The 15,558-nt window shown below is 41.3% G+C and overlaps 1 protein-coding gene across 14 annotated transcripts in view; it reads left to right on the top strand.

The window, feature by feature from the left end:
- RHOBTB1 (Rho related BTB domain containing 1) overlaps positions 1-14,082 on the top strand; it is a 131,528-nt gene extending 117,446 nt beyond the window's left edge. For 8 of the 14 annotated variants that reach the window (XM_030941056.1, XM_030941063.1, XM_030941057.1 and 5 more), the window contains 4 exons: positions 5,227-5,377; positions 8,523-8,611; positions 11,267-11,372; positions 11,865-14,082. In XM_030941056.1, coding sequence (XP_030796916.1) covers positions 5,227-5,377; positions 8,523-8,611; positions 11,267-11,372; positions 11,865-12,034 — 516 coding nt within the window. In that variant the 3' untranslated portion in view covers positions 12,035-14,082. Of the gene's footprint in view, positions 1-5,226; positions 5,378-8,522; positions 8,612-9,170; positions 9,445-11,266; positions 11,373-11,864 lie in introns of those variants that run through there. The other 6 variants (XM_030941055.1, XM_030941062.1, XR_004060080.1 and 3 more) reach the window with 5 other exon arrangements.
- The last annotated feature ends 1,476 nt before the right edge of the window (positions 14,083-15,558 follow it).

Below are 15,558 nucleotides of genomic sequence, written 5' to 3'. Positions count from 1 at the left end.
AAGACCTGTGCCACAATTCCTTTAGCCAGTATATTGAAAAGGCAATGAGCTGTCGACATTCTCGCTCCTTCCCATCCCTTCACTTCATTTCCTGTGCAAACTGTAATATAGTCTCAGCCTGACCTTGGGCAAGTGGCTCACTCTAAACCTGTTTCTTCATCTGTAAAATGGGGATAACAAGAGAACCTTCGTCAAAGGGCAGACAAGGCATGAGAGGACATGTGTAAAGCATTGAATTTGATGCCTAGAACATACAAATGTTCAATAAATGTTAGCGACTACTAAGCTAGCATTTTCTTGTTAAATTCTTTCCAGTTGGGGTTAAAGGTATTTGCCCTGGAAAGCTCTAAGTTAAAAAGCCGCCAGTCCCCTTTCTAAAGTAGGAAAGTACAATTCAAGTGGTTATAGTTGTAGGGGAAAGGCACTCAGTTAATGCTCCATGATTAACATAGATCCATGTTCACACTTGGGATTTGGCCTTTGTAGGCCACCTTTTAACTTTCTATTTCCTTGAGAAAATCTGAAAATCTGATGCCTGCCACCCTCCTGCCCCTCACCATGAAGCTCAGCCTTTTTTGGAGAATTAATAGAATTAATGTGCATATCCAGAAACAAACGAAATATGCCTATGTCCATTGATTTTAATTTAACTTTTTTGTCATTTAATATTCAGGAAAACATTGTATCTTACTTATATTTTTTCTCATTACTTTTAGTGTAGCAGTAAGCATAATTCTCTCCCCAGAGGTACTCAGCAAGTGGTTCATTAAAAATGCATGCCTGGGTTGTAGTAAGCAATGCTTTGGATCTAGGATACTTTCTCATTCTCTATGAGACTGTCTCTAATTAGAAGCCTAATAGTCTCAGCTAATCTTCACAATTAAAATTTTAAACCAACGAAACTGCAAGATAGAACATTGTTTAGGGTAGCATTATATTCTCTTTGATAACTCTTTTTTTTTTAAGAAAAAAGAAAAAACTATATCCAGCAGGTAGGATGCAAATTTTTTTTATTTCATTATTTATGAAGCTTTGCTTATACTATTTTTAAAGTGCTATAAATAAAGGTCTTTCTGTTGTCACGCAGTTAATTATAAATGTTGAAATCACAGAAACAGGCTTTTTTAAAAATCAGCCATGAGGGGAAAAAAGTGCAAGCTCCAAAAGTGTTCTGAGTTTATTCTAATTTGATTTTTTTTTTTCTAAGGGTCTCTAACGTTATTTGCCAAATAGAGCCATCACTTCAAAAAATGTTAACATTATATTCAGCTAAAAGAAGATAGCAGGTCATAGGTGATTACAAACATCGGGACACTTCGAGGGCATTGAGGGTATTTGGGCAGGGTTGCTTACTCGAATCTGTCATCTGCTGCAGCCAGAAATAGTTTCTTTTTATTTAGGATGTTCATTTTGCTATTTCTTCTTTAAGCCATGACTTAGAACACACTCTTGCCAAAAAATGCTAAGGTAATCTGAAGATCTTCAAAACCCAGAGTTTCCATGAAGAAAAAACTTTTAACAGCATCTATTCCAAATTCCTCCCATGTAACAGATGACGAGACTGAGGGTGAGAGAGGGTGAGTGATTTATCAAAGGTCACGCAGTACTTTAATGATATATCCCTGGGCCTGCCCCAGGCTCTTGCACTATCACTAGAGGCATTGTTTTCAGAAGCACCAGACATCCCCATCTCTGAGAGAGCAGGTGTTAACAGGAAGCTCTGGGACTTTGTATATTAACAATTACTAACATCTTAGAGCACTTAGCACTTTGTAAAATATGAGTACTTTCACTATTAAAATGATTCAAATTTTAAAGTTTCACAACTCAACCTTCAACTGTCTAAAAAACTATACAAATTGTATTAGTCCATCTTCACACTGCTGATAAAGACATACTAGAGACAGGGTAATTTATAAAGAAAAAGGTTTAATGGACTCACAGTTCCACGTGGCTGGGGAGGCCTCACAATCATGGTGGAAGACAAAAGGCACATCGTACGTGGCAGCAGGCAAGAGAGACAGTGAGAACCTAGTGAAAGGGGAAACCCCTTATAAAACCATCAGATCTCATGAGACTTATTCCCTACCACTAGAACAGTCTGGGGGAACCGCCTCCATGATTCAATTATCTCCCATCAGGTCCCTCCCACAACACGTGGGAATTATGGGAGCTATAATTCAAGATGAGATTTGAGTGGGGACACAGCCAAACCATATCACTAATCCAAACATTATTTCATCAAAGAAATGAAATGTTACATGTTCCTACACACAGAAACAAATTTGTTTGGATATCTGTAAGTAAATCCATTATTTGTTCAAGATAAATGCACGTGTATGTAAACATATATGTATGCGAGCATACACACTGTGTAACTGGTGCTAGATTTAGTTGAATAATTATTCATATGTGGATACAGCTGGTTAAAGAGAAGAATAACATTCCATCATCTGTATATTGCAGATGATCTAGCATGCCCAACAGCTACTTTATTTTAAAATAATCCCAGTAATAGTTTCAACTCATTGAGTTCTATTTGTTGTAGAGGTTGTGCTGGAAACCTGAAATGATCATGCTTATCAAATCATTTATGGTAATGACTTATGTAACTCATTTATGGAATCATAATTGTTGTTTTCACCAACCATGTCTGAAAGTGGGTGATAAATTCCTTAATATTTCTAGGAATTTTTCTAAACCTTCCCTGTGATATGTTAAAGGACAGGTCTACCTATCTGAAAGGATATTCCCTCTGTGAGGTGGCTAATGGCTGCATAGGAGAATAACAAAGAAGGTCTCTATAGCTTAGAACAGTTCTGGAGCCACACTGCCAGAATGCATAAGCCATAAGCACCCTGTAAAACGTGGAGCCATTATACATACATACATAACATACTCTTTCTCTCTCTCTCACTGTTTCTCTCTCTCTCTCTCTCTCTCTCTCACACACACACACACACACACACACACAGTCATCCCTCAGTATCTGTGAGGGATTGGTTCCAGGACCACCCCCCCCCCCACCCACTCAGACACCAAAATCCATGAATGCTCAAGTTCCTCATATAAAATGGCAATGTATTTGCATAGATCTGTGCACATCCTCCTTTATACTTTAAATTATCTGTAGAGTGTTTCTAATACCTAATACAATGCAAATGCTGTGTAAGTAGTTGTTATACTGTATTGTTTAGGAAATAATGACAAGAAAAAAGTCTGTACATATTCAGAATAGAGGCAGTCATGCCTTTTTTTCAAATATTTTTGATCTACAGTTGGTTGAATCCACAGATGTGGAACCCACAGATATAGAGGTCTGGCTCTGTGCCTGTGTGTGCCTGAGTGTGTGTGTGCCTGAGTGTGTATGTGTGCCTGACTGTGTGTGTATGCCTGAGAGTGTGTGTGTGTGTGCCTGACTGTGTGTGTGCCTGAGTGTGTGGTTGTGCCTGACTGTGTGTGTGTGCCTGAGTGTGTGTGTGTGTGTGTGTGCACGTGCATGTGTATGGAGAGAGAGGTGCGATCATATAAAATATATAGATGTAACCATGTTATAAAGATGTAATGATATATAATATATAGATATATATCTTTATATGTTGTATAGAGGTTTGTTAAGTACGAGAATTAAGAAGTTCATAACTGGCCAGACACAGTGCCTCATGCCTGTAATTCCAGCACTTTGGGAAGCCAAGACAGGAAGATAACTTGAGGCCAGGAGTTTGAGACCAGCCTGGGCAGCATAGCAAGCCTGCCATCTCTACAAAAAAAGAATTAATAAAATAAATTAGCCGGGCATGATGGTACTGCCTGTAGTCCCAGCTGCTAGGGAGGTGGAGGTAGGAGGATAGCTTGAGCCCAGGCCCAGGCTATCATCAAGCCACTACTGTCCAGCCTGGGCAACAGAGTTAGACCCTGTCTCAAAAAATGAATAAAATAAAAAAGAAAGAAAAAGAAGTTCATAATTGTTCAACCTTTTGAAGTAGAATTCTTACAAACCATTAATAAAATATGATGCTTTATTGTTGTAACTCAAACCTGTGCTTCTGTGGCATTAAACATTTCCAGCACCGCACAGCAATTCTGAACATACACTTTCGCGTCATACTCCCTGGGTTTAAATCCCAGTCACCACTTCCTAGCTCTGTGACCTTGGACACAAGATTTAAATGAACCTCCTTGAACCTCCATGTCCTTTTCTGTAAAATGGCAAAAGTAAGTCTCTTCTCTCTAAGGCAGATATAAGCGTCAAATTAAAGAATGTGTGTGGAAAGCTTAGCACAGTGCCTGTGCATAGGATGCCTTCAATTACAATTAATATTTGTAATTGTCGGTATTCCAATACTCCAAGTGGTGCAGTTCTGAACTACTCCAGGGCCTGTCTCATGGAGTTAGAGACCTAAAATAAAGAGTAGCTGCTACACAGTGTACATCTCCATTAATCCATGCCCACCTCTCCAGCTCTCCACCTCCCAGGCAGTGCCTGGCTCTCTAGCAAGCTCTAGCATGCATTTATATAGACAACTACAGGCACTCATGAAGGAGACTGTGGGAATCCTACAGGGGACAGTTCACCTGTACCGAGTCATACTCCCCTGGAAGTCCTAAGCAAGGACTCCTTTGGATTCTCTGAATCTACTGATAATGTTCCAGTAGTTCTGAATCCATGTGGTTGTAGGAAAAAATATTGAAGTGTATATGTTATGTAGTACATTGTAATATATTGTGCATATACTGAAAGAATGTCGAAATCAAGCTGGTCACTGTGGCAGCTAGGGTGGTTGCTCAGCCTCATCCTCTGTTTTGACATCTTAGAGAGCTAGGCTCCATCGTGTCGGCAACAGTGTGGTTTGCAGCTCCCCCCAACACCTGTCATGTTGCTAGGAGATTTCTTTCCCCACAATAGAGTATTACAAGGTGCTTGGCATGAGGGCCCCTAATGTTATCATACATTTCCAGCCCATTTGTCTGATTTATAAGTCCAAATAGTCATTTAAAAATTCCACATCAGGCTGTGTCAGGCAGCTCCACTCTTTTGTCATCTACAAATCAAACCATTATGTTTAAAGTCATAAATACAGAAGGATTCCTATGCACAGCCTCAAAGCAGGTGTCCAACACTCGCCAATATCAAGTCACACAGGATATTTATAAGCAGCATAGCCTGAAAATGTGCCCACTCCCTGCTTTCTGCAGCAGAATTTAGCTTTTTGTATAACATTTCAGGTGTATCTCCCGAACATAAACAAGATATCAATGCAAGCAGTATTGGATTATCTCTATACCAAGCAGTTGTCTCCTAACTTGGATCTGGACCCGCTGGAATTAATTGCCTTGGCAAACAGATTTTGCCTGCCACACTTGGTTGCACTTGCAGGTAAGGCTGATGACTCAGAGCCATGCAGTGTCTGTCACATTTAAATAAAAATATTTTTACAGAGAATAAAAGTTGATTTTTTATCACGCAAAATAGGACTGTCTTGTGTAGAATGATATGAACTAATCAAATTGCATCAGACAGCCCAATTCAATTCAACAAATACTCCTTAAGCACCCACTCTGTGGTGGACCCTGTTAGGTACAGCTATGAAGGTGAGTAATGCATGACCCCTGCCCTTGAGGCACACGCTCTATGCATGCTGAGTCATTTGTGCACCCCAGAGTTTGAAATAATACTATTTGGTCAACATTATCTCCATAATAACTGCACAGACACAGTCTTTAAGAAGGCGGTAGACGCACTGTTTAGGAAAACAGATGACAGAGCCAGATTGCCTAAGATCAAACCCTGACTCCACCATTTACAGACCAGGTGACTTTGTCCTGTAACCTTCGCTCTGCGTCTCAGCTTTCTCGCTCTTTAAAATGGGGCTAATATTATTCAGCCATAGAGCTGTTATGAAGATTAAATGAGTTAAAATATAAAGTCCTTAGAACAGCGTCTGGCACATAGTAAGCATTATGTAAGTGGTTTTCTTAAAGCTATTTTAGAAAATGTTCTGACATTGTCAAGTTCATTTTGGGAGAAAGAGAAAAAGGGAAACTTGGCTTAACTTCACAAAATCTTATGTATCATTTCTAGATTTGTTCAGTTGGGAAGCTGAAGCAGGTCTGTATAGGATATATGCACTTAAATGGCTGTGTCTGGAATTCAGATCTTCAGCCTTATTCACTTTGCACCAGAGGTGTTAAGTCGCAAGCTGGGTGTTTATCACTGTTTAGTTGATTCCTATTAACCATCAAAGCAGAAATAAACAGTGCCTGTCTTGTTCACTGGCCTTTCTTCTGAGTGCCTGAGCATGTTAGCTTTCAATAAATATTTGTTGAACAATTGAATGAATGAAGATGAATGTATGAACAAACCAACCAGTCCTATCTGCACTTGACTTTCTGGCAATGTCTTTAGAAAAAATAAAAGATAGGCCGGGCACGGTGGCTCATGCCTGTATCCCAGCACTTTGGAAGGCCGAGGCGGGTGGATCACCTGAGGTCGGGAGTTCGAGACCAGCCTGACCAACATGGAGAAACCCCGTCTCTACTAAAAAAAATACAAAATTAGCGACACGTGGTGGCACATGCCTATAATCCCAGCTACTCAGGAGGCTGAGGCAGGAGAATCGCTTGAACCCAGGAGGCAGAGGTTGTGGTGAGCCAAGATTGCGCCATTGTACTCCAGCCTGGGCAAGGAGAGCAAAACTCCGTCTCAAAAAAGAAAAAAAAGAGATTATTTTCTTTGTCCTCTAGGCTTGTACTACACACAACCACCTGGAGATCAAAGTCCTCTCTTTGTCCTACTTCCTCCCCAGTTGGATAGAAAGAGCGAGTTGAGACATCAATATTAGATTTATTTTTAAAAACTGTTTTTAACCAATATACCTAATAGATCCAAATGAGGGCGCTAGTTTTTTTAAATACTGACTCTGGGAGGCTTCAGTGGGCAATTACTTTCTTCAGAAACATGGTTCCAAGGCATCTAACTATCCACAGGTTTTATGACATTAGTCCTGAGGATAAATTTTTATTTTATTTTTGAAATTGTCAAAAGTAATTTGGAGCCAAATCTGCCCAACAAGGTTTGTGATCAATCTCAGACTAGTACCATTTTTGCTTAAATATTAAGTCTGGCAATGAAAACATGGGATTGATTTCTCCATGAAAGTTTTTTTTTTTTAACTGACCCAAATAAAGCTTTTTGTGTGAACTCTAGACTTCTATGAACAATTAGTTATTAAATGCTGTTGTTACTGTTATTATTATTTAATATACAACTTCCCAAGATGATTCCTTTAATCCTTTATAGTATTTGCTTTGTACTGTCTAGTGTAGAGTGTTTAGAATATGGTGTTTAAAAATCAGTTTCTAGTGATGATGCTTTGTGAGCCCGTGGTAAATAAATGTCAGGAAATATTGCAGTTACTTAAAACGATAAAGCCCAGATGACTTCTCTGGGCAGTTTAGTTCCAAATAGTTCAATCCAGGTGAGGAGGTTTGTGCCAAAGAAATCATTCCATTCCCAATACTATATTGACCAGATATAGGCATACTGACCAGTAAGCATGCAGAGCTGTAGCAGAAAGTAAGCATGATTTAGACAATGTGCTGGATTAGAAAAACAAATGCAATGCTACAGATGACATCAATGTCAAAGACCTAGAAATGCCGAGCCAAGGCTGTACCCTCACACGTCAGTCTCAGAGGCAGGCGACAGCCTTTACAAAGGCAAGAGATGTCCTAGCTTCACGCCACAATGTAAATTCAGCTTGGAAGCCTTGGACTCAAGCTCCCAAGCAGAAATGGCTCTCCCTACTGCATTTTTGTTATTTTGGACTGCAGGTCTACCCAGTCTTTAGAATCCAAGAGGCTGAACAATACGTCACCATCTGTAGCTGTTGAGACAGACGTATGCAATCACATTTTTAATTCCTCAAATAGACTCACTCCTCTGTCATTTAACCTCTTCACTGTCAGGGGTATTAAGGATTGTGGTGATGTAAGTGGGGAAACTGTCAAACAGGAGCGTGTCTAAAGTCTAGAGGACTCTAGGAAGGTGCTAGACTGTTTAGAGCCACTCTATCCAGTAGAACCTTCTGCAGTGATGGAAACATTTCATATCCGGATGGTCCAAACAGTGGCCACATGTGGCTGTTGAGCACTTACTGTGGCTAGCGTGAATGAGGAGCTGAACTTTTCATTTCATTTCATTTTAAGTAATTTAAGTTTAAATAGTCTCGTGTGGCCAGGAGTTACCATCCTGCACAGAACATTGCAGATCTGGAGGATTCTGACTATTTTAGAGCCATGAACAAGAGTCCCCAGAGGTGTGGGTGAAGTGGCTGGCACCAGAACCCCAAGTAGTGAAAGACCACACGTAAGAGCAGCTTCTGGATTTAATTCAGATGGCTGCCCAGAGCTGTATCCCACATTTCCTCCCTTCTTAAGTGGTCCCAGACCAACCCTCCAGGCAAGCTACCTGGCTTGCAGGGCGTGGTTTAACATTCTCCGGCCCCCTTTTTCTTCCCCAGAACAGCATGCCGTTCAGGAGTTGACCAAGGCCGCAATGAGTGGCGTGGGCATTGACGGAGAAGTGCTGTCTTACTTGGAATTGGCTCAGGTTTGTATCAGTTTGCTTTTCACCTTTAAGTGTGTTCAATCAGTTCATTTAATGTTGATAAAACATCCCATTGTTGCATCTGTCTAAATAAAGATGTCACCACTGAGTCACAGAGGCCCCCTGTGTACACTAAGAAGATCTGAGAGTTTTACCTTTCATGTACCATTCAGCCTGCTGGGCTTCATTTGGATAAACAACACGGTCCCCACACCAGTCCCATTGTCGCCTAAGGCACCAGCTTCACATGTGGGAGAACCACTTGGGGGAGGTTTTGTCTCTCCTCCTTCTTTGAATTCTTGGCCATGTATTTGGCCAAGCACAGACAGTTTCTAGAATTTCGTGAAGCCCTGTAATGACCCCCTGTTAATGAACATCTCACTACAGCTGTCCTGGAGTTTTCTAAAGTCAGTAGTTGCTAATATTCAGATTGTAATAACATAATCCCAATACAGACTTGCCTTCTTCTTCCAGAGAAGGTCCAAGATTCAGCTTCAGCTTCACCGTGGAGTAACTTCCTCAAAGCACAAGCTAAACTCTGCCTCACTTTCCTCATCCACAGGAAATGGGATGACAATTTGCATCCTACCAACGTTACAGATTATTTTGAGAATCAAGTGGGAGAGAATGTTCAAGAGCAAGCACTGAAGAGTGTAAGCCCTCTTAGAATGCCAGACACATCTGCAGAATTTTCTAGTCCCTGGCATAGGCTGATTAACAATGAATTTACACTCTGAGAGAACTAAGAATAAATTCCTCCGTCTTTTCTTCAGCCTGTTGGGTTCGGCTTCCTGTGCTCCCTCTTTCCGTTAAGACAATGGCTTACTAAGTCTTAGGTCAGTCCATACAAATCAATATTTCTCAATCAAGGAAAAGGAGGTGGTTTTGGGGAGAGGTGCAGGTGCTGCTCAGGCCCTTCCTACTGTGGCCAAAGGAAATAATTCAGGTGCAAAAGGGGGAAAAGGTGGAATTGAACTTTACAGCGACCTATTCATTTTGACTTAGCATTCAGCAAATATTTGCTGTTTTTCTCCCCAAATACCAGGCACTGCCCTAGGCAAAGGACGTGTACATATAAATGGTAGATCCTCTGCCCCAGGGCAGTCATAGGCAAGTAAAGGAAACAGACACAAACACAAATTATTCAAATCCAATTAGGGATTACAGTGAAACTGAGAGTAGACATCTAATGCAGTCGAATCAGCAAGCCCCCATCAAAACTGGTTGTCCACACTTGGAATTTGGGGTCTTTTGAAACAGTTCTGGGGGATGCTTTATAACTTGTACTCACTCCAGCAAGTATTCCTCCTAGAGAAAAATGTAATGATCTGGAATTTCATATCGGGACCACTCGAGGGAATGATTTGCAGTTGTGTCTGTGTCTGTTTGTTGCACTGTGTTCCCACCTTACCCCCACACATACCCACTACAAGGAAATAATATGATTATTGCTAAGCCCTGACAAGACTTGGCAGGACGAGCTTAGGATGGATTCTCTCATGTCTTAGCTCATCCATTAGACCCTAACCCAGTGATGTGCTGGTAAGTGTTTAACAGTCAGCTTGGGGGCAAGTGGGACCCTAATCTGTTACATTTGCCAATTTCTATTATATAAATACTCCCATCATGGCTGATTATAGCATATGAAATCACTAAACTCAAAGTAGGGAAGAAATGCACACAATTGGCTCTTTCAAGCTGGAACAAGCCCACCCAGCAGAACACTCCCCTAGTCTTGTTTTCAGAGAGAAATCGAACAGCAAGTGAAGTTGGAAGCACCAGCTAAAACTGTCTCTGATGTTTGGGTTGTGATTTTCAGTGAGTCTCTCGAGTGGGTTTCTGAGATCTCTGGCTTTTGGCCTCACAGTGGAGATACAGGGCCGCAGTGGAAGCATGCTGTAGGTTCTAAAGTTCCACCCAACCAAAGAAACATCAAGAGCAATAGACAACAGAAGGGGTGTCAGAGAAGGGCACAGACGGAAACAGTGAGGGATCACGGCAGGCCTGCCAGGTCTGGAGAGGGAATGGGGGAGTTGACAGTCGATTTTTGAGCATCTCGTATTTTTCAATCATAGCTACCTCAGCTGCCACCTTCCTGAGCATTGCTTAGAAAGGAAGGGTGAAGTATCTGGATCTCTCCACCCTGGCACATACTGCTTGCTCTTCTTATGTAACCAAAGGACAGGTATAGGACAGTCACACATTCTGCAGTCTCCTCTTTCGGATCTTGGCCCCAGCAAGCTGAGCTCTGACATGCGACACGAAGTATTCCATTGCCGAGGCTTCCTTAAACAGAGATGACATCGCTGCTTTCTGCTGTGGGCTGGTGTCTTCCAGAGGCCACGGTTGCTTAGCACTAGAGGGCCAGGTGGCAGGGGAGGGTGAGAGGGCGAGGCATACTTTAAGCTCGTGATTTGATACAGCAATTATTTTTGGTGCACCTAGGACAGTGGGGAAGGGAGGGATGTGCCCAGCACTACATTGGCTGGCATCAGAGCCATGGCCAAAGTCAAAACATTGAGGTCAAAACAAGAGGTTTGCCAAATTAGTTATATAAGCCCTTCATTTATTTTCACCCTTACGATGGCTTCCCCAATTTCTTTGTAGCCCCTTTTTAGAAAATAGAGTCTTACCCTCCTTTTGCTCACTTTTCTGCAGTTTCACAATGCCCACCAGTTGGCCGCCTGGTGTTTGCACCACATCTGCACCAACTACAACAGTGTATGCTCCAAGTTCCGCAAGGAAATCAAATCAAAATCTGCAGGTGAGACTGTGGGGAGCTTTTATCTTCTATGTCCCTGGAAAGGAACACAGTCAGCAGGCAGCTCATAGATAATTCCTTGAGACTAGCTGGTGGTCACATATTCATGTGACATGACATAAAGAATAGAAGGCTGGGAATTCTCTTTGAAGAACTTGATGCTGACGGGAGTTGGGTGGGCTGGAGTCCATGGTGCCCTGTTGCAGAGAGTGCAGAGGTGGTGGGCTTCCCCTTGTTTAGGGAGGCAAGCTTAGGAGCAGGCTTAGACTCTCAAATCAGGTGGTCCTGGGTTCAGGTTCTCTGTGCCCAGCTGCATGACTACAGGCAAGAGATTCTTCCTCTCAAAACAGTGTCACCTTTTGCAAATGACCCTAATCACAGTCCCTGCCACATCACGTTTTTGAGAGAATATTCGAGAAGCTTTAAGCTCAAGGCCTAGCACGTAAAAAGATCAATGAGCTGCAGGTCTTATGGTCTGCATCTTTCCTTCACCAGACAACCAGGAATACTTCGAGCGGCACCGCTGGCCCCCTGTGTGGTACCTGAAGGAAGAAGATCACTACCAACGTGTGAAAAGGGAACGAGAGAAGGAAGATATTGCACTAAATAAGCATCACTCGAGACGAAAGTGGTGCTTCTGGAATTCATCTCCAGCAGTGGCCTGAAGAGGAAGAGAAAAAAAAAAATTGGTAATCTGATCCACCACTTTTCAAAGCACTACTGTAAAATTCGTCTTATTAGAGATACGACATAGTTCAGGTTTCAGACACTGACCTTCCTCCACTTTTGTGCATTTATCTTTGTTAGGATCAAAGCACAAGCTCACCATCAATGAGCCTGGACAAAAAGGGAAGCTGACTCTCACTGCATTCCTTAAACTGATATGTATATTTTTTTTGTTAGGAGGCTTAATAAACTTTAGTCTGTTATTTTGTTTCTTTTTATACAAAGAAAAAAAATCCAGCTTTCAAGTTTCTGATTCCAAATTGGAAAATATTTTTATATGGTCTCTTGTATTTTGTTGAAATGAAAATACTGTGTATTACTTTATTTTTCAGGCCACAACTGACTATGAAGTCACCCTGTGATTCTCTTTGCCCACATGACCACCGAGCATTATTACGTAATTAGAGGGTTATCCTTTTGTTGTGAAGGGAAGGAGGGGACTGAAATCCCCCAAAGTGCAAATTGGAGAGTGTTTAATCTTTGTTCTGTTGAATAACATCAGTGTAATTACAAAGTCAACTCCAAGAATGTGTATTTACAATATTTGCCGTGTTAAGTGCTGGTAATTATATGGTTATATGTGCCATGTAAAATATAGTGATATCAAATATTCTGTTGTTTCCAATGTCTAGTTTCAAGAGGATAATCTTTATAATCATTAGAAGGGCTTATTAAATCCCAGCATTATCCAGGGCAAACTCACTGGTGGACCTGAATACGTAAGATACCATTAGTGCGCTGGTGTTCCGATTGCTGTATTAGGGTTTACGTCTCTCAGTATTCCTTGAACTTGCCATGCTTCTGCATGCAGATTCTTCACTGACTTGAATTGAGATGGGCAAGGGAAAAGGTCCCTGGACTCCCTCCTGCCATCTACAGGCTTGTCACATCTCACCACCAGAAACAGGCTTCCTCAGGCTTCTCACCTGTGGCCAACTTCACTTTGTAAGACCCATATTTTTAACTCTTCCCAGGGAAAATTCATGTTTCTGCAGAAGTAGGCTAAGGCAGACCACCCACTTCTGCTGAAATGCATTGGGAGCCTGTGAAAGCACACAGCTGGAGGCTGGGCGCCTGCGTTCTCCTACACGGAAAGGAATCTCATTCCAAGAGTCTAGGAAATGGTGCTATTGTGAGTTAGTTCTGACTCTTTCTCATTCTGAGTTTTCAGTGTTAAACTAGAAAGTGTGAGAGCAGGGGAGCTTTTGTGAGGCAGTCAGTCATTGCTTCTCTGTAAAGTAAAATGTTACAGCACACACATACACACAGAGAGAGCATTTCGAGGCCACAGCTCCACACCTGCCATGCGATGTTATGTGGCAGGGGATGGGGCTCATTCTGTTGGGAGGTCAAGTTACCAATGCCAAGGGCTGTTGATTTTGTTTTTATTTTTATTTTTTCTTCTAGCTTTTCAGAAGATGGAAATGAGACAGTTAAGTCCAAACCCCAATGTTGACAGGCATATGCATTTGAAAATCTATCTAGATTACAGATGGGGATTTATTACTGGCAGTGGAAACACACCAGATAGAAGATCTTGGGAGAGGCCCAGAAATGCAGCACCTTGTCATGACAAAAGAGGAGGCAGCAGAGGAAGGATAGTTACAAATGCATCCACCTTAATTTTTTTCAATAGGCTTCTACATCTTATTAATGGAAGGAGAAAGGAGACAGGAGAGGATAAATGTCAAGATGCAGAAGAACTGACATGTATCCCATCATAAAATGGTAGAAGTTGAGTTTTCAATGAGTAGTCATAGTTGAATTTTTACAACCAAAGCTCCCATTTGATTGTAATCTTGCCAAAATGTAATGGACGTATAAATGAACTTGGGGTATAAGCAATAATATCCACTAGTGTTGTTATCAGCTGCTGTAACCAAGTGGCTGGTTCATTTGGTTGATGCTGATTATGGCCTTTAACCATGGTGGTTTCTTGTGTGTTTTTTATTTCACAAAAAGCCAATAAAATTGTTTAGCTATAAAATGCCTCCAGTTTTGTTTTAAGGACAGACATCATATTGTGTGTGTAATTTAACAGCTTTTTCTAAACTATCAATCAAAACGTTGAGGGTGCTGGGTCATGGGAGCTTGTGCATGCTCCAGTAACAAAGCAGCTTGAATGACTTGTCATTTTTGTATTTGGTGGTGTCAGCAGAGATTCCAGTGTCATAATGTAAATGAAGTGCCTGGCGCTTTGTTCTTGGCTAACACAGTATGTCACTAGACATAGTGCTGCCTGGGGCCGGGTAGGGGGCAGAGGGAGAAACTACAACTGTCCTAAAGGACTTAGTATAATCTGGGTTTAGATAATTTCTGCCAGCAGCTAAGTGATAGGTCTGAGTTGCTGAGTTCAGGAAAAGTTTCTTGAACAGCAGGTCTGAGAAGGCCTTTGTGAAAATGTCTGGACAATTTCTGGACTTCTAGGTAATATAATGTTTACCCAAGCTCAAAGGGAAGAAAGTCTCCAGTGAGATTTCACTGAGGGGCTTTTCTGAGGGACAGGCTACCTATAACTCTATGGGAAGGTGCTGACCACTGTAAGAAATAGCTGTGAAAAGAAGACAATGAGATTCCCAACACATTTCCACCTTTCAGAGGTGGGTGGTCCCAGTCGTGGCACCTATTACATAAAGCATACCAGTTTCTTCTTCCCTGTAGAAAGTCTTGGTCTAAGTTTCTGGCAGTAATGTCTGGCAAATCATCAGGGATGTCAGCACCTTATGCTGGCATTCTTTTTCTTTTATATAACTTCAGCAAAGTTTTCTATACTGGCATTTTGAGAACCACAGACACTGCTGGTCTAGATGGAACTCAAAATATTTTCATTATGGACACTCAGAAGCAAAAAGTCCAATGTTTCTAAGAGGTTTTTTCATGCTTGCTTCCAATGTATGGTATATTAGTTGTCAAAATTCAGTTTTTCATCACTGTGACACCGGCTAGGCAGAAGAAATGCTACTAGTCAGAGGGAAAAAACGAAGTGAATCTTAAGTTTGGAAACAGTTTTATCAGTTCAACACTTCTGAATGAATGCTTATCTGCAAGCTGAAGATTTGCCAGCCCTTTTCATGAATTGGATATTTTTTGTAATGGGCACAGAGATAGATAGATAGATAGATAGATAGATAGATAGATAGATAGATAGATAGATAGATAGATAGATGATAGACAGAGATCTCCTAGTTGGATGCTAGAGGGCAAATAGCAATAATTTCTCTTTTCTAGAAGAATGTGACTATTGCATAAAAGTCATAAAGGTAAAAGTTAGCCAGGGAGAATGCATTTGTGTTGTACATGTATGTGTGTGTAACCAGAAGCAGCATAATGAAGAAAAGGGCAATTTAAAAAGAAAGAAAAAAAGAAGGAAGGGAGGGAGGGAAAGGGCCACTGTGGAAAGACACAGAATTGCATTAAACACTGAGTCACGGATATATTATTTATTTCAAAGTGCTAAATTAAG

The sequence above is a fragment of the Rhinopithecus roxellana genome, chromosome 11 (genome assembly GCF_007565055.1).
Source record: "Rhinopithecus roxellana isolate Shanxi Qingling chromosome 11, ASM756505v1, whole genome shotgun sequence".
NCBI lineage: Eukaryota > Metazoa > Chordata > Mammalia > Primates > Cercopithecidae > Rhinopithecus > Rhinopithecus roxellana.
This window is presented reverse-complemented; position numbering and strand designations above follow the sequence as displayed.